We start from the raw sequence: 18,801 nt of genomic DNA, 5'->3' as shown, positions 1-18,801 counted from the left end.
CTGAACATTTTATATTTAACACACAACGTTTATTAACTATATGTTTTGGAAGAATAATATTACCACATTCTCCAATTTCATTTTTGTATATTCCTATACTAACATCTATAAATATAATTTCTTTCAGTAACTATTCCGATCCATATTTTATAAACTCATCAATGTAGTTTAAAATTGTATTAAATGCATTAATTAATTTTTCATCATTCATATACGAGGATAAAATATTTTCAACATGGCTAGAAAAATAAGCATTTTGATACTCTATAATATCATCATCTTTATATTTTATAATTTTAGTTTTTAAATTTATTAAAAATTTTCTTCTACAAACAAAGTATTATGAATACTAAATGTTATTTTTTTTTAAAAGACAGATAGATCAGAATTTTTTAAAATAAGAGCACGATAAGTTTTAGCATAACCTCTAAACGCTTTTTTCCTTAATATAAAAGACATATTTTATACATTTACACAATTCTCTTAATGTTCGTTCATTGCATCAAAGGCTTTTTTTTATATAAAATTTAAAGTTGTTAATATTAATATTATATTTGTTAGGAGGATAGTTCCCCTTTTTTTCAACGAAACATGTGTTAGAATTCCATTCTATTATCTCCATGAATTGATTTTAACATATTTTGATGTTAAACTGGGTAATTTTTGAAGATATACCTTCATCTGGAGTTAGTTCTAACCCAAACTTTTCGATAAAGTCAAACTTTTGCTTTTTTCAACTCCTGATCTTGTATATTTTTAGGTTTAGCGCCTTTTTTTTACCAACACTCTGTTTCATGTTTAAATCATAATCACATTTTAAAATTAATATTTTATTTATTAAATTATTTTACGTAAGAATATTTAAAATCTAAAATAAAATACTTATCTTCCGAAGACATTTTTCTTAGATGAATAAGTTCTCAGCGATGTATTAAGCTGGTATCCTGGCAGTGTATTGAGCTAGTCTCTTACACACAGTATTTATACTATTGCTAGACACGAAAATAACAGATAACACGAATGTGAATTAATATTTTTAGACAGTATTTTTTAATAACAGGATATCCATTAATAATTTCGGAATAACAGATGGGTTATTAATAATAGTAACAGGATACCAATTAATAATTTCAGAATAACATGGTATCTATTAATATTCTTTAACTGTACATAACAGGATATCTAAAAAAGTGAATCGAAAACACATTGTTTCTATTAATATTTTAAGAGTGTACTTCAAAATAACACACTTCTGTTTGAATTTAAGTAAAACACAGCCACTAAAATCAGCACTTAATGACTTCTACCAAGATGAGTTGTAAGTGTATATATATATATATATATATATATATATATTTATATATCTATATTAAATAATTTACAAAGATTTATATTTAAATAATTTTATTATTTTTCATTGAAGTAATATATTGATTAAACATTATTGTACTCAGGCATACTAAGTAAAAATGATTTTTAACAAATTTTTTTACAAATACATCGTTATAAAATTTGTCCATTGTACTTAATTCTTTTAAACATTGATTTCTATTCATTTTATATAGAAATACAAACAGAAATATCAACAAGTTGTTGAATATAAACTCTGATGAACCATATTTTTCAGCAACAATTTTTAGAATTTTGTTTTATAAATATTATAATTCTTGTTTTTGTTAATTTCATCCCATAGGTATCATAGTAATAGCAAGTTTTTCCGTTAAGAACTAGTTTTTTCCATAAAGACCACATACCCAATGACTCCCAGACTTATTTTTTTAATCTAAATTAATTATAAACGATCTACGATTAGCAATGCAAACGTAAGTCATCAGATGCAAAAACACCTCCGAAAGTCTTTTTTATTTTCGAAGCACTTGAAGCCAGTCTTTATAAAATAATGGTATTCATTAATAGTCCACAAACACAGTTCTTGAGTGATCAATTTCTAGAGTATTATTATATTCCAGCAAACAAATAATGTTCACAGTTTCTAATATTGCAGTTAAAAATTTTAATTTGATTGAGATATTTCCTTGTTGATTATTACTTATGTGTGATTCTGATGCAGAATGATCGGGAGTAGGATCGAAACAATATAAGGTATAGCCATCTTTATAATCGTTGTAAGATATATTTGTAAATTTATGATGGTTAATGCATCCTATATCTTCAAATAATGATATAAAATTTTTTGCATATATTTTATTTGTATAATCAGGAGTATATAGTTTTGGGGGAATCATTTGATTGTCTTTTAATAAACATATATAATTTAAATTGTAATTTTTAAAATTAAAGAGATTGTATTTTACATTTCCACTAAATGCTGAATTAAAAACTAAACCAATCGTAATTCTATAAAGTAACTGACCGATAACAGCATTTGATATATTTGTAGACTGAATTCCACTATTTAAAGTAAAAATTTTAATATCTGTTCTGCGAAATGGAATTTTTATAATACCTGTTTGCAATGCTTTTTCTATTCCAATTTGAACTGATGAACTAACATCTACTTTATTAATTTTTAGAGATGCATTTTTAATAATAACTTTATGATTATCATTATTTGCCATTAAAGCAAAATTATCTTTTGATCTTTCTAATTTCATTCGTAAATCAACATTATTGATTAACAGTTTAGGTTGATGAGATAAATCAACATGATGCCATCTGACTAAATCTATAAGTCTATTTTGTTTACCAATATTAAATCTTTTAGCCATTCCTTCATTATTTTCTATAAAATCTATATGTTGTGCAGTATGTTTAAAAAATAATGCACTTGTCAAAAAGGTTTCTTGTGCTTCTTTTGAGTAAAATAATAAGGCCTCCAAAATTTTACAGTAGGGATTATTAACCTGTGAAATTACTTGTTTGTCATTTAGAGAAACACTGCATTGAGAGAACAAAGTATTTAAAAAATAATTGACAGGAGCAACTTTTTCATCTGCAGCAGTATCTGTTTTATTTTTCTTTACAATTTTTGCTTCAACATGTAGATAAATTGAATTCAGATCAATATAATTTTTCACCAGAACCGGATACATAAAATTCAATTGGTGCTCGACTATCCGAAATGTTGCGACAGGATGTACTATAACTTCTGATGTATTGTCAATAGCTAGTTGAGTTGAAACTGTACTGAATAAATTCAACTCACTTATGGTGTATGGACAAGAGTGTGGATCCATTTTTTCACTCAGTAAATATATCTTTTAGTTTTCGCCTTTTATTCTACGACTGAATTAATATTTTCATTTGTTTTCTTTTTATACCAGATTTACCCTGTACTCTTTTAATTAATTACATCATTTTTTATTTCAAAACCAATATTTTTTAAATGTGATTTTGTAGATTCTTCGTGTGATTTCCCGCTAATTACATCCGATCCAACAATTGATGCAAAGTTTAATGCTTTTTGTCCTAGATATTTTTTTACTTTACTAAGAATAGAATAGATTTACGAAATAAATCTCCAAAAACGCTATATCCTCGTTGTATTTGCTGTCCTGCAAAATAATTCCCTGTTCCTAATTGTCATGTGAGAGGAAATCGTAACTCAAATCTGTATATCGTTCCTCCTGCTTGATTACAGTAATTATTTATGCAATCTTTGGGATTGAGCTTCATTTTGTACTTTCAGAAATGAACTAATATTAACAAATAAAACTAAGCAATATTTATAACTGTTTAAAAGATAAAACTAATAATGTTTTCTCTCCAAAAAAAAACAATTTTTTTTTTTACCGGCAGTTCTCAACTCGATTTCAATAGTATCAATATAATTTTTTTTCAAAGGAAAATATAAAGGTGAGGGATAAACTTTAACTATTTGATCGGTCTTTTCTCCCATAACTGGTATAACTCTTAGAAGAGGAGCTGTTATATCCCCCACATGATGAGAAGCAACAATATTTGAATAAATAAAAATTTCTGAAATTACTGCAGACAATTCAAGTGGATATTCACTTACATATTCGCCTACTGAAAATTTCTGTGTTTTAAATCCTAATAAATCCTTTAATTCGTTTCCAAATTAAATCGTTATATTTTTAGAAACTTTTAAAATGATTTTTTATTAGGCAGTAATCCTAATTTAATATATTTAAAAATTCTGAGAAATTTTTTAGCCGATGAATATAACTCAATAGGAATAAAAATTTTTTCTTCTACATCGATTTCTTCAACAACTTTTTTTATTTCTTTCTATTGAAATTATAAATTGATCCTTGTAAAATACAGGATTTGATAGATATTTTTTAGACTCTGTCTGCAATATTAAATTTGAAGTGCCGTGTTTAAATATAATTTGTTTCAGTGGAAAATTGAATAAATAAAGTAATTTGTGAGCACTTTCTTTTTCGTAACATGCAACTCGAATCCCTCTTTCACATTTATTTTTATGTCTTTATAATTCTTTTCTAAAACGAATTCTACTAAGTTAGACCCAGTTAAGGAAACTATATTATTGTTTATCCAATTGAATAGTATCTCTTTTTTATTTTCGGGAGTTGTAGTTAGTAAAATCGTATATGTTTTATTTTCTATTTTTGTCTGTTCTAATTTTATGCTTAGTAATAGTATAATCATTGTTATGATTAGATATGTTAAACCAGTTTCTAGGAATAATAACTTCGCTCAGACCGACTACCCATTTTCCATGTAAATTAATAGCTGGACTCATTTTCACAGTGAAATTAGACTGCTTATTTTCAGGAAATAAATCCATGCTAGCATTGCTTATCAGAGTTACAAAAACGTCAGACTGCATCATTTTGTTACTTTCTGTAATTCTTCTGTATAAAATTTTCCTTCCAAAACTTCGTTATTTAAATCTTTCAATATGTACGTCAGAAGATGAGATCAAAAACGATCGTGAATAACAATATTTCTTTTGTCGAACCTGGTAGATATCCTCGACTAAATGTTTTACGTATTTTCGAGATTCGAACGAGATCACAATATTAAATTTAAATGTATTCCCTCCTTTTATACTATACAACTTTTCGAAAATCATGCTATGATGTAGAGGGGTAACTTCTTACAGAGACATGCCGATACTTTTATGAAAACTATTATTGTAACTTTTCACAATATCAGATAATTTATCGATGTATTTAAAAGAATTACGATACGTAAATAATCTATATATTTTATTCCTCAGAGTTTTATTTAATCTTTTGACAACAGCTGCTTTTGTATCAGAATGAGTAGATTAATGATTAATTTTAAATTTTTTAAAAAGATTTTTTACTAATCTATTATAAAATTCTTTTCCTTTATCAGTTTGTAAATTTTTTGGAATGTTTTTTCTAAAAATGATTTTAAAGGCTTTAAAAACTGACAGAGGTTTCTTATTTTTTATTGGTTCCACATAGCAATACTTAGTAAATACATCGATTACAGTTAGTAAGTATTTTACTCCATTATTAAATATAGAAAATTGTTTTAATACAATTAAATCGGCTTGCCATAAGTCATTAGGATAGAAACTTTTAGTTTTTCTTTGTGAATATTTAACTTTTACAGGTTTTTGAAGTGTATAAGTCAGTTGAAAAGATAGCCATTTTTTAACAACAGATTGTGGTAAATTAGATTCTTTAACTAATTTACTTACACCACCAATAGATGCTGGAGATTTAGGATTATAGTATATCGATTTCAAAAGTTTTTCCATTTGGAATTTTTCTTTCCCTTTGTCTTAGATTTTTTTCACAGATGAAACAGTCTTGGAAAGAAAATTTTTTCAGGTGTTTTGACTGATGCTGGTTGATACTGTGCTTTTTCAGGTAATGTTGTAAAATTTTTGTTTCCAATCCACTCTTTAGAAATGTTTATTTTCTTTAAACCTTTTCAAAATTCGTTAAAACTAACAGGAACTAATTTTCATTACATACAACTTTTCTATTTCTCATTACATACAAAATTAAATCTACTATATTACTTTCAAAAATAGGTTTTCCATCGGTTGTTAATTCACCTTTAAAATTCCATCCATAATGACTTCGATTCAACTTATCAATTAAATGTGGTATATATTTTTGATATAATTGTGGTACAGATAAAATTATTTGTTTAATAAATGCATCATCAACAGCTTTTTCTTCAGGTTGAGATTCTGTTTCTTCGATTTTTTCGGATACAACAGATACTCTAACAGGTTCTTTTGGCGCACGAACTGTTCTCTGATATCTTGAAATTAATTCACTTAATAATTTGACTTCACTGTCATCAGATAAATCACCAGTCTCAAGTAATTCTTCGATATTATTACCAATTCTTATTTCAGGTTTTCGATATGCTAAAAACAATTCAGGAGGGATAAGAGCCATTTGCTTTGCCATTAGATTCTTTTTCCTATTACCTTACCAATTAGTCCACCTGCCATAGACAATAACGGAGCTTGTAGAAGAGGAAGGAATCTGCCAGATTGATTAACTGAAATATTTTTCTTAGTATTTATAGGAAAATGTTTTTCACTTAATTTCCTAATAAATTTCTTATATTTTTGTAATTTACGAATATTGGCAGATATATTTCCTCTCCACAAATTATCACATATTTCACACAAAACATTAATTTAATCCTGAGTAGCTTTTTTCAATATTGCTTTTCGTTGAGAAGGAGTAGTCTTAGACAAAAGTGCTAACATATGATAATTTTTTTTACATTCTTCATTTTATTAATAAGTATATCCAAAAAATTCCTTGTTTGTCAGGAAAACACGAATTTCTCACAAAAAATTTATTTGTTTTAGGATGAAAATCTAATAACAAATAACCAAATTCTTTTTCTGTCACTTTTTTATATGCATCCATAAAAAATCGCATTTACCAGCAAAAGCTTGGCACTCCAAACAACTTACTTGACTTTCATTGCAATTATTTTAAAATAATATTAAATAATGTGTGTTTAAAGTTATATCTCTCATAATTCTATTTTTTGGAAACAAATTTCGCATTATCATGATCATGCTTACATTATAATGATGAGACTCTGTTGTAAACAAAAATGCAGTTTTTGAACTGAGTTCGTGCATCAAATCATCAATTATTATTAAATCTTATCCTTGCACGGATTCAGGTAAGCCATACATAAATGTAACATCTTTTTCCTCGTGAAGAAACGGTAAATATACAGAATAACACCATAGAACCTTTTTTAATGTTTTTTCATAAATTTTGTTACAAATAATTTTTTTCACTAATGTTGTCTTTCCGCATTGCAAAGGTTCGACGATTATACGGTTACTAGGATGTTTGAAATACATATTAATCAAACTTATAAGCTTTAGTAAATTTATAATGCTTTGATCCGCAAATTATCTCCCTAAATATTAATATATTCTTTTTGTTCCTTTCTATATAAATTTCTTTCATAACTTCTGAACATTCCTCGAACGAATAATATAATTTATTACTAACTTCATTAATTCTTCCATTCTCGTCAACAATTATAAAACCAAATTTTCCATCTCTTTTCCATATTTCGTCGTTAACTTTAAAATAACATAAAACAATAGGGATATTATCAGGATTATCGAAAGAAAAATTATTTACCGTAACAACAACACAGGTATCTATAGACTTGTACAAACGAGGAGAAACAGAATAATTTCTATCATCGTCATAAGTAATAATAAAACCATATGTCTCCATGATTGCAACTTTTAATCTTGGTATTAAAAATAAATTCTAACTTTCCTTAAAACTTTATTTATATCAAAAACCGACCAATTATATATCTTCTATAAAATAATTCATAATCAAAACCAAAAATTAGTTCATAAAGTGAATTAGAAAAAATAATTAATTTATAAAAACATTTAATAATTAATGCAGAAACTTTGCTTTATTGTAATTAAAAAAATAATTTAATTCAAATTTGTGATCAGTATGTGTCACATTAATAATTAAAATATTAATTTAACTTAAATTTGTGATTAGTATGGCCCAAATCACTACTAATCCTGGGATCGAATCCGATCAGGTTGAATAATCCCCAGGAATTTTTCAGGGGGTGGTCCGTTCGGATATGTCGGGCTTCGTCCCTCACCACCCGGTCGTCCCATTGTGGGCCTGGCCGAACCCATAATGGGCCTTCTATAAGAGGCCCTCTTAGTGCCCACAGGGCAGAAAGTGTTAAAAAAAATAATAAATAAATAAATAAAATAAAAAGGTCCTCTTACTTCGTGCAGCAACATGCAAAGATAATAGCATTCTGCATTATTCGGGTGTACTGTATAAACTTTACCTATGACATGGTCGTACTTAATATCAATGTGATTAGATACATTCACTCCCCTTTTGTTTCAGAAATTTGCCATTTTTCAATACGTAGTATTCTGGAATTTCGTTATATAAAAGCGTTTTGGCAAAATCATCAACCTTACGCAACTCAAAGAATGCCAAAAAACTTTGTTTTTGGAGGGCTACAAATTTTGTTTTGAAGTGTATTTTCCGTAAAATAGACCCATTGACCATTTTCTAGATGTACAGCAAGATGCATGACAGGGGGAAATGTTCGTGAATAGGAAATTCTAAGATTCTCCAAGCAGCATGAGAGCTACTAATATATCGCCCAACTTCATATTTAATAATCTCGATTTCACCGAATTACATATTTCTATATTAATATGTGGATTAAAAGTTTGACTTAACACTGAACTGTATGGAATTTCCCATCTGTTATTAACTACATTATTTTTTATTGTTACTGTAAATCCACCGTCTTCTGCCGATCATCTTCTATATTTCCGGAAACCATCGAAATCGTATTGTGTTTCTATGGAAAATTGTTTGGGAAAGCCTTTACTGCAAAATCCATCCTTGTTACATGGAGAATTACTTTTGAATGATTCACATGGCCCATGAAACATATGTGCTTTCATAATTTTGTATAATGAGGATCTGGAATTTTGGCACTCAATATCATTACAGTTAACAGATTCCTCTAAGAAGAATAAATGACGAATATGAAGAAAAACTTTTTTCGCTGTTTAATAGTTGACATATAGCTTTTACATTTTCCAAAAAATAGCACATTTAGTCATTAGTTGCATAATTTTTTTTTGCTTCAAATGGAAGACTCGCGAAATTAAGTTATTTACATCTTGAGCTTCTTGGCCAAAGAACAAATTTCCTTTAATTCCGCTTTACTTTGGATTACATGTAAATGAAATAAAAAGATCTGGTTTTCCATAATGGCGTACATATTCTAAACCATCCTGAGATCGCTCATGCATATACCTATCACCTGAAATTTTACCCAACTCAGAAACCTGAGGATCAGCTTTATTAATAGCATATTTCAGATGCACATAAGTTTCTACTCGCATCTTGGTTTGGTTCCTTTTTATATAGCCAAGACGTTCAGTTTCAATTTTTGCATACATGTGAACCAAAAACTGATTGAGCAAATTCTTATAATACAGTATGCGATTGTGTGAACCTTCCCTAACCATAACTCGGTATGCATAAAAATCGGAAGCTGATACTGTCTTTGTAACAGAAAGTTTACTGAAGAAATCAACTTGAAAAATATTAACACAATACCCGTCTTCTCCATAACAAAATGGCAATGCGTACTGTAATGCATAATAAGAGCGATGCGCTTCAGGAATGTGCACCAAGTTATTATCTCTGGTTTGAATAATAATGTCGCGCTTTTCAAAAGATTGTCCAACAATTACTAAGGCCACCTTGTCTGCAGTTGAGGCATTGAATCGTCCTCTATATTCATCAGCAGGTCGTTTATCAGGAATAAGCACAACTTGAAATTTTTGTCCTGTTGTATATCGTTCAATAGCTGCCTTAAACTTTCTGACATATGAATTATGCTCATAAAGATCCTTTCATATTTGAAAAACTACAGTAATCTTTGATCCATTCCTGTGGAATTATTGCACCTAACAGTCACCTTTTCTTCATCGTTGCGTACAAAATATAAATAAATAAAAGTTGTTGAACTTCTGATGGCAAAAGACTGTTAATTCTATGATATATTTGTTTTTGGACCTTAAAAATTAACATATAATTCTCTTTTCTCGCGACCTTTTCAGCCAAATAAAGTCATTTGGAAACATCCATTATATTTTCTTGCTTTTTTTAGAAAATTCTTTGATTCCTTTTGCAGTTCTTTGTCACCTGATTCGTTTATTTTGTAAGAAAGATTACTTAAAGGCACAGGTGCTTCTTGAATCCAGGCGACATAACTTTTCCATTAGCACAACACATACCAGGGGTCTCATTATTAGATGTTTTGGCACTGCAAAATTTGCATAGTTTATTAATCTCTCCTACAATCTCATTCTGATTATGAACAACATAATCACCGACATAATCGATATCAGCTTGGTATTGAAAAGCAGAACGTTTCTTGTTTTTCCACTGTAAGGCCTTTACTGTACGTTTTTTGCTAGCCTATTTTTGCAGCTTCATTATGAGCTTTAGAATTAATTTCTGAATGTCTCCTTTTGGCACTTTTGCTTGTCTCAGGTTTCTTTTCTTTAAATTTTAGTGAAGCTTCTCTTATTTTCTTTTTTTGTCCAGCGTCTGTAAATCTTGCACGTCGCTATCTGCTAACGCTGTCATTGTTACTTATGTAAACTAAGAAATACACTTCTCTCATCCCCATGTCCACTTTCTGTTCAGGTATTAATACGTCATAATAAACATTATATCTATCTCCATTAAACTTTAGTCTAGACTCACCTATCTTTAAAGTTTCTCTTCCAAAACAGCTATCTAATTGATGTCCTATATAAATTCAGGCAGTTTACCATCTTTATGTATACCCATTGTCCGGCTAATATCCGTCATTAGGCGTATATCACGTGACAATCTGTTAATCGTGATGCGAGTCACCCTTAAGCATAAATAAATTAAAGAGTTAATTAATTCGCGTTATATTGGAATTTTCCAGCGATCTTAGCTTTGATTTGCTCTTCTGTACGTTGATTGACATTTTTAAGCTAATAAGTGTTTCGTTACCAGTTCTGGGCCATAAATATTTCTGTAAATACATTCCCCTACCATTCTACAGTAAATCTTCACAGTCAACTACACAGTTGGCTGAAAACAATCAAAGGGAAACTCCTCCTAACGTATCATTGGGTATTTTTTTTCTTTGTTGACATTACTTTAACTAATCACAGACTTGTGAGAAGAAAAAATTGCCGCGTAAATCCTTGCCGAAGTAAAATGTAAACAATCGCAATAAATTCTCTTTTTAATTCATTTTTTAGCTTTAATCAACTAATTTAATGCACATAGACGTTAAATTAGGTAATTTAAAAATATTTACGCGAGTAAATATGTTACTAAAACTATCTGGCAATAAATATTTTCGGGAAACTCCTCTTCCCTCTAGTAAGACTAAGAAAGATGTTCCTGATGTTAATTGGCTTTAAAATTTTTGTTTTTACGCTTATTACGCTCTAATTGGTAATTTATATTATGACTGAATCAACTATAAAGAATGACAGTTTGTATTAGAACCATCTGGTTGGGATTTTCCCGCGAAGAACCAATCTATGTGATTATAATCAAAATGTAAACAAACGTTAAAAAATAGGTATATTCTTCATTTTAGAGCCATAATTCTTCTAGCTTTCACGTTATTTGACTTTACTTAGAGAAGAAGATTTCTTATCAAAAGCATCCCGGAAACTCATTACTTTCAGATATTGCATAAAGGCAGAATAAAATTAGCTAATCGCTTATTTTAGTGTATTATTGTATAAAGCATTAAAAAATATTTAAAAAGTGTAAAATATTCACTATATCAAGGAGAAATATATGATGATAAACTTTAATGTAGCGCTTTACGGTAACAATCGACTCCTCTCCCGGCTAAGTAATTAGAGACATAGTGAATAATGACAATAATTTCCTCCCTCTCTAGCTAGAGAGATGGGGTTTGTTCTGTTTAAAAGAATACAGATTTTTCTACCTAATAGATGCACAAAGTTCAGAGAGTATCTGTAAATTACCATTTTTTCTTTTGTTCATAAACATCAAATTTTAATATTATTTTAAATTTGTATTAAACTATAAATTAAACAATCGTAAACTGTAATATGTTTTTAATCAAACACAAAAATCAAATTAAATATAGTGCGATTTTGAAGCGAAATATCGTGATTTAAAAAATTATCCAAAAAATGCAAAAATGCGTTGCAGGACGAATTCCGCTCAATTATTTTCTGTAGATCGCCAGCCGGGAAAGAGATAAGAATCAAAAAATGTGGTACTTCTCGCTCATTTAATAACAAATACACAGTTAGTGTACATTTTCGTGACGAACCCTAACTGTGTAACAAATTTCAACTTTCAACTCCTAACCATTTGGGCTCTGCGCTCATTATAATTATTATCATTAGCAACCCATCTCGATTATATTATAAAATACAACTTGTTCCAGAATCCAGAAAAATTCAACGAATACATTTTAATACATACATTTTAATCATTTTTCGTAGGAAGCTGAAAATAACAAAATACCACGTGACAACGAAGGAGTTAAGAAACCCGGAATTTCAGTTTATAAAGCATACGTGAATGCCGGAGCAGGACTTTTCTACAAGATTGTTATTTTGTCTTCGGTTATAATATCGCTGTCTGTTCTGACTGCCAGCGACTACTGGCTAATCAAATGGTATGATATTATAATTTATGTAGCCTATACTTTTACACGTGGACTGATTTTTTTAAATAAAATGTTTAATTAAAATAAAGTTATATTACGTAAGCCATATTCCATTTAGCATGTTCAAAAGCACATTACATTCCATTGCGCACTGATTTCAAATACTGTATTATCAATGAGCAAACAATTGCAGTGAATATATATTTTTCTATTTCGGATGTATATATGTATATATATATATATATATCCTAAACAAATAAATTTATTTTTTAAATTTAAACTTGAAACTTTATGTCAGCAATAAGAACATTAACTCAAGTATTTTTCTGACCATAGTTTTTCGAATCGTGAAAATATTTAAAACATTTATTTTTCAATAAACATCAATAATAATTTCATATTTACCGTACTGCATCACCAAGACAGCTGGAAATAAGTATATTAGAAAAATATATCTGATTTACACGATATCTTGTATCGGTGTCAAGCTTTGTAGCAATACATTTCAACGTCTGCTTTCATAGCAGATTGGAATATATCAAAGTGTGGGCAACGTTTCTCAATGATTCCAAGATGAATTTCATCTGCAGTAAAGTCAATCGTATAACGATGATGTTCACCGCTATACATTTCAAAATAAATTAAAAAAGCTTGGATATTTATTTAAATTATTTCATGTATGTATGCAGTATATTACTACTTTATTATTCGGTAGTTTTCAACATTATTTATAGGTATTACCTTTATTGAATGGGCTTAATTAGTTTAGCTGTATTTCACTATAAACACATATTAAAAATGTCAGAGAGTTTAATTGTTATTTTATATTTTCAGGCTGCAAGATATTAGAACGTATAGCCAAAACGTAAAGAATGTCGAAAATATTACATCTAATAGAAGCCATTTTAACAAAATTGAAGACAAAAGTTTTTACCATAGTGAATATTTCGACATGTATGTTTATGTTGCATTGATATGTGCTGTATTTCTAACGACGTTACTTTCTGGATTATTGTTATACAGATTCTTTACAATTGCTTCTTACAAGCTGCACAACAATATGTTTCATTGTATCATTCGAACTCCGATATCATTTCTGGATAACAATCCCGTTGGTATGTAAAACATATTTGTTTACTTTATTATTGTTAAGTTAAAGAGTTTCTAATAAAATTCTGAAAGAAATTTTTCGATAACCGGTAACTTACGTAACTACGGATGTTGCTTATACTTTCATTTATCGTATCACAGATATTCGTTATAAATTTTATACAGTATATTTCAGTACAGTCATATAATTAGTGTACTATAAAATGGATAGTTAAATACAGGTATACTTCGAGTTACGTCGTTCTCGATTATACGTCGTTTGTCAAAAAAGTATATGGAAAAATAAAAATCGAGTTTAAGTCATTTTATTCGACTTTACATCTGTCCGCCACAAATATTGAAGTCTAATATCACTAGAAAAGCGTTAAATGCACATAAACACAATATACTGCATGCTTTTCAATTTCACTACATCTTTATGTAAATTTCTTTTTTAAAAAACATTTACAGTAAATGTTAATATAATCATTATAAATCCTAGAGAACGAAACACGAAAACATCTGCGTTTCTGTGTTGTCGTTTTATTTAGCAGTCTTTAAGTGCTCATTATTAGCGTTTTCCACCGTAGTTTCGACTAACGTTGTAATTACACAAGTAAATTCGACTTACGTCTCCTCTCCTGGAACCAATTACTGAGGTAAGGCGAGGTATACCTGTACTTACAAAAGTTGACAGAGAAATAAAAATTTATAAAACTAGTTTTGAATAATAAACTGATGCAACAAGATTTATACAATTCTTTAACTATTTACTCCGTGCTTGTAAGAATTTCGATGATCTATTGTCGTTTGATATAATATTGATAGCTTTAACAACGTTATGGGATGAAAAATGTTAATCTTTCAACTGCTTCCTTAGTTTTTAAGGTAACTCAAGATTCAAGGATGTTATTAAAGTTTATTATAACCTGCTACTTCAGATTCTTCATCTGGCCCATAAACACATTTAGCGTATAATTTATAAATGATAAAAGGTAAATTTACAATTTGTTTATATAAAATGTAAAAAAATATTTTTGGACCGCTTTGGCACAATTTCCGATTGCATTAGAAAGATTTGGGCACTAATTACATTAACAAGAATAAAAATATCGAACGTTTTAAAGTAAATTTAGTAATGATTAATTGATTCATATGTGCTAACGTTAAACGATAAACTAAATTTTTAAATTCAGTATTATAATAAATGAAGATATAAAATCACTTGACTTAAACAATTCGATGGACACCTTTACCTAATCTAAAGCACACAGTCTTTGAAGTTAATTTGACAGATTGCATTATTGATAAAGTCAAGTTAAAATTTGAACTTCGCTTCCTCATTCCGTTACATATTCTTTCTAGAAAGAAAATAATCGACGAATAAGAAAAATCATTTAAAATCACATGCGCACTCGAGATATATATTTTGTGTATAAGGCCAGAAAATCTGTTTTTGTAACAATATGTTACAATGAAGACGTTTCAGTACTCGCACCGTTTTACCACTAAGTGCACATAAGAAGTAAATTTCAATCCTAGGTCGTCATAAAACGAAATTTTTATAATATGAACTTTGTTCTTATTGTGAGCTGTATATTATTTTAAAGCCACTTTTTCGTAATTATACATGTTGTATTTTCCATGCCATACGATGCCATACACCATGCTAAGGCCTGGTGTTAAGCAGAAACATGCCGGTAAAATTTTTCGTAGTTTTTTTTCCGTTTTGTTTCCACTTTTAAAGAAACGTGTCATTTAGGTCATAGTTGTGTTCCAATGGCAGATGGCTGATTTCTAGATACAGTGTTCAATGAAGGTTCTCAATTTAGTTTTTATTTGAGCTCTTTAGGCCAATGTTATAGTAGTTCTACTAATCCTGTAATGTTCAGTATCTCAACAAAATTAAACTTCTGGGATGATCCTCTGATAATGTTTAATTTTGCTTGCTTAACATCCGTAATATGCAAGATATATGTATGTTTCGCGTGTCATACAAGTGTATTGATCCCAGCGAGGTTCACGAGGAGAAAAATACTACCAATCATCATCGTGGAGTTTTCGTTTAAGATGAATGATTTGAACAGAGGTAATAGATGCCACTGCCACTTTTTGTCATGTCGTAAATAGGTACAATTTTTGGCTTATTTTTACTTCATTTTTGTCAGCAACAAGGGGTACCTTTCGGGGCAGGGTAAACGGCAGAAATGCAGATTCCTTCTTTCCTAGAACATGGATACAACGATAATGCTTTTCTTGAACACGAAGAGACTAGTATTCCGTTTTCTGTTTGTTTGGGGCAGGAAACGCTTTGACATTTCTATCCAGTTCATGCACAAATTTGAAACGATTTTTATTATTTTCTGATTGCTAACAATATACTGCATGTTTTTCAATTTCACTACATTTTTATGTAGATTTCTTTTTTAAAAAATTATATAAGCGCAAAATATTTGCGCTTATATCATTTTTAAAAAAGTAGTTTTAATTATTTCGTTATAGTTAAAAGTTATTACATCATAGTTTTAAATTTCATAACTTATTATTTTTAATAACATGTCATGCAATAAAATCTGTAAATTTTCATATTATGAATTTCAATTATTAACCTATATAATATGTTTTTACACAGACAAGTTAATATATACATATTGCCAGAGTGTGTTTATTGTTTCATTTATTTGGAAAAGAATCAATTTATTAAACAGTATAGCTTCCAACAATTAGAAGTAAATACAGAAATACAGTTATTAATTTAAAAAAGTCAAGTAGCTTCATACTACAAAGACCATATTTTCTATTCTTATATTATTGTGGATAAAAGTGTACCGTGTACAATGATTTAGTCGTAAAAATTACGGAAAACGTTATTTGTAGATATATACTGCGGGATATTCCTATAAATGATAATCATATCGCAATATGTTTTACATCGTTAGTTTATTCAATTAATATTCTTCATTTGTATGTTTTTCAGGAAAAATCTTAAATCGATTTTCCAAAGATGTCAGTTGTATGGACGATATGATACCTTTCTTCACTTACATGTGGATAAGAGTAAGTTCATTTTGAATATTTTATGTTAACGAAACACACCGACAGTATACAAAGTCTTTAGTCGGCGGAAGAAGAAAAAAAAAGAGAGAAAAGTTGAGAAAAAAAAGTAAGGGGATAGAAAAAAAAGAGAAAGAAAGAAACTCTCTGAACGGTGTACGTAAGGTAATTCCTACTACAATTAATGTTCGCATGCGAAGCTATGTGTCTAAAAGATTTTGAATTGTAGCATATATAAGTAGTGCAGCTACATAAAAGCTACTCAGAATAAAGGTTAATGCTTAAAGATAAAGTAAAGGCTTGAAACTAAAACAAAAATAACACAAAAACTAAGCTAGCAAGCTCTGTAAGAAGCAGAATAACTCTAATTGTAACAAGGAGAAACAGTGAATACAGTAGTAACTTAAATTTAAGTTAATTAACTTATAACTCTTAAATCTAACTTAAAACTAGTTATACTAACTTAGAGTTAACTTTTTACTAAACAAGAATACTAAGAAGGCTAAACCAGACAGGCTAAACTATGCAATGACAATGACCTATGCGGAAGACGCAATTTTTTTTAATTGAAAATATTTTTAATATTGTTACATATAAGTAGACTAAAAACAACATGAAGAGCAATGGATGATAGACAAAACAGAACCCGATCACTAATAAGAAACAAGAGACACAACACAAAAGAACTACCTGACAATTAACATCAACTGGAAGAATACAATGCGAGCAAGGAAACATATTTGTTGTGTGTGCCATTAGCGAAAGCAACCACAAAATCTTTGCTGTAGGAAATGAATGAAAATAAGTGATGTTACATTGTACGTATCTAGATGAGTTTCTGTGGTGGTCATGGCTAGATGTATCCTTCCATAATTTCCGCTCTCATGAAGCTATTCCTAATGATAGTGTTTATCACAATGGAATATCAAGTGGATAGCCGTTTGCTTTTCATTTATGTATATTTAAATTTAATTCGAATAAAATTATAAAACGTAGTGAACTCGAAGAGTGATGGCCAGGTACAAAGATACGTTTGTGAATTATAGACACGCTGTTTTGTTTCAAAAACGTCAAATACAACAAGTAAAACATGCACTGTAAGCTACTTTCATCGTAAACTCTGCGAATGTTTGAGGTATATGATCTTCTATTGTCGAACACAGTTCCACTGTTTTTGTCAACCTGCTTCTTCGTTCATTTTGATGAAACACGATAAAGTCTTCTTTATTTGTTTGCCAAACTCGAATGATCGTTCACACTTTATATTGGGTTATATTTTCTTGAAAACAAACATGCTGCCGCTATCACTACACATGTACTGGTACTACTGAATCCAAGACAGTGGCAGTTGTCACTTATGTAGAAAAACACATCTACAGAGCTGCTGTGTGTCACATGATCGGTGCTAGATAGACTATGTAATCAGAGAACGTATAGTATAACTTTTGAAAGTCAAACTATCCCGCTTAAATACGAGCGGCAGATTACAAAAATAGCTCAAATCGTATTTTTTTTGTCTGAATTTTTGAATGACAGCCGGGGAACAAACGATTGTAATTTGTCAACCTACATCTGCGAGACTAAAAAACGAATCCGGAGAAGGGAATAAATTCCAAGAATTTTTTGAAATGACATAGATGTAAAGTCCCTGTAATGTCTGTAGGGCAGAAAAAGTAACAAGAAGTTATTTGCTCTAAGGAAGTTTCAAAAATAAAATATTTCTTACTATCATAAAATGAAAATTTTAATACAGTAATCGCATGCTAAGTAACGCGAACAAATGTTTTTGAATCAGTAATTGAAAATCTTTTGACAATACAAAAAAAATTACAATTATCAAATTATTGTACAGAAGTCCGGAAACTTATTAAAAACTGAACGTTCCTGTACATTGAACTGTAGTAAAATATTTTGATCTCATTTTCTCTAATTGTGAATTCAACGGTGTAATCTCAGTTCAGTAAAACTTCTGTGTACAACTGATGGTAAAAATAAACACAAAAA

At 29.2% G+C, this 18,801-nt stretch overlaps 1 protein-coding gene and 1 long non-coding RNA gene across 2 annotated transcripts; one reads left to right on the top strand and one right to left on the bottom strand.

Moving 5' to 3' along the window:
• Positions 1-1,910: 1,910 nt before the first annotated feature.
• Positions 1,911-3,197, bottom strand: LOC136990798 (uncharacterized). Its single transcript, XM_067289227.1, has one exon. It carries the CDS (start codon positions 3,195-3,197, stop codon positions 1,911-1,913), a length of 1,287 nt encoding a protein of 428 aa, XP_067145328.1.
• A 9,428-nt stretch (positions 3,198-12,625) lies between these two features.
• On the top strand, positions 12,626-16,799 carry LOC136990801 (uncharacterized). The gene is made up of 3 exons (XR_010883116.1): positions 12,626-12,663; positions 13,489-13,769; positions 16,721-16,799. It is a non-coding gene; the product is annotated as an uncharacterized lncRNA (long non-coding RNA).
• The last annotated feature ends 2,002 nt before the right edge of the window (positions 16,800-18,801 follow it).

This window comes from Centruroides vittatus, unplaced genomic scaffold (genome assembly GCF_030686945.1).
Source record: "Centruroides vittatus isolate TY-2023 unplaced genomic scaffold, ASM3068694v2 contig_1340, whole genome shotgun sequence".
Lineage (NCBI taxonomy): Eukaryota > Metazoa > Arthropoda > Arachnida > Scorpiones > Buthidae > Centruroides > Centruroides vittatus.
This window is presented reverse-complemented; position numbering and strand designations above follow the sequence as displayed.

Coding starts and splice junctions, on each gene's coding strand:
- LOC136990798 (XM_067289227.1), bottom strand. CDS start 3,197: ATGGATCCACACTCTTGTCCATACACCATAAGTGAGTTGAATTTATTC.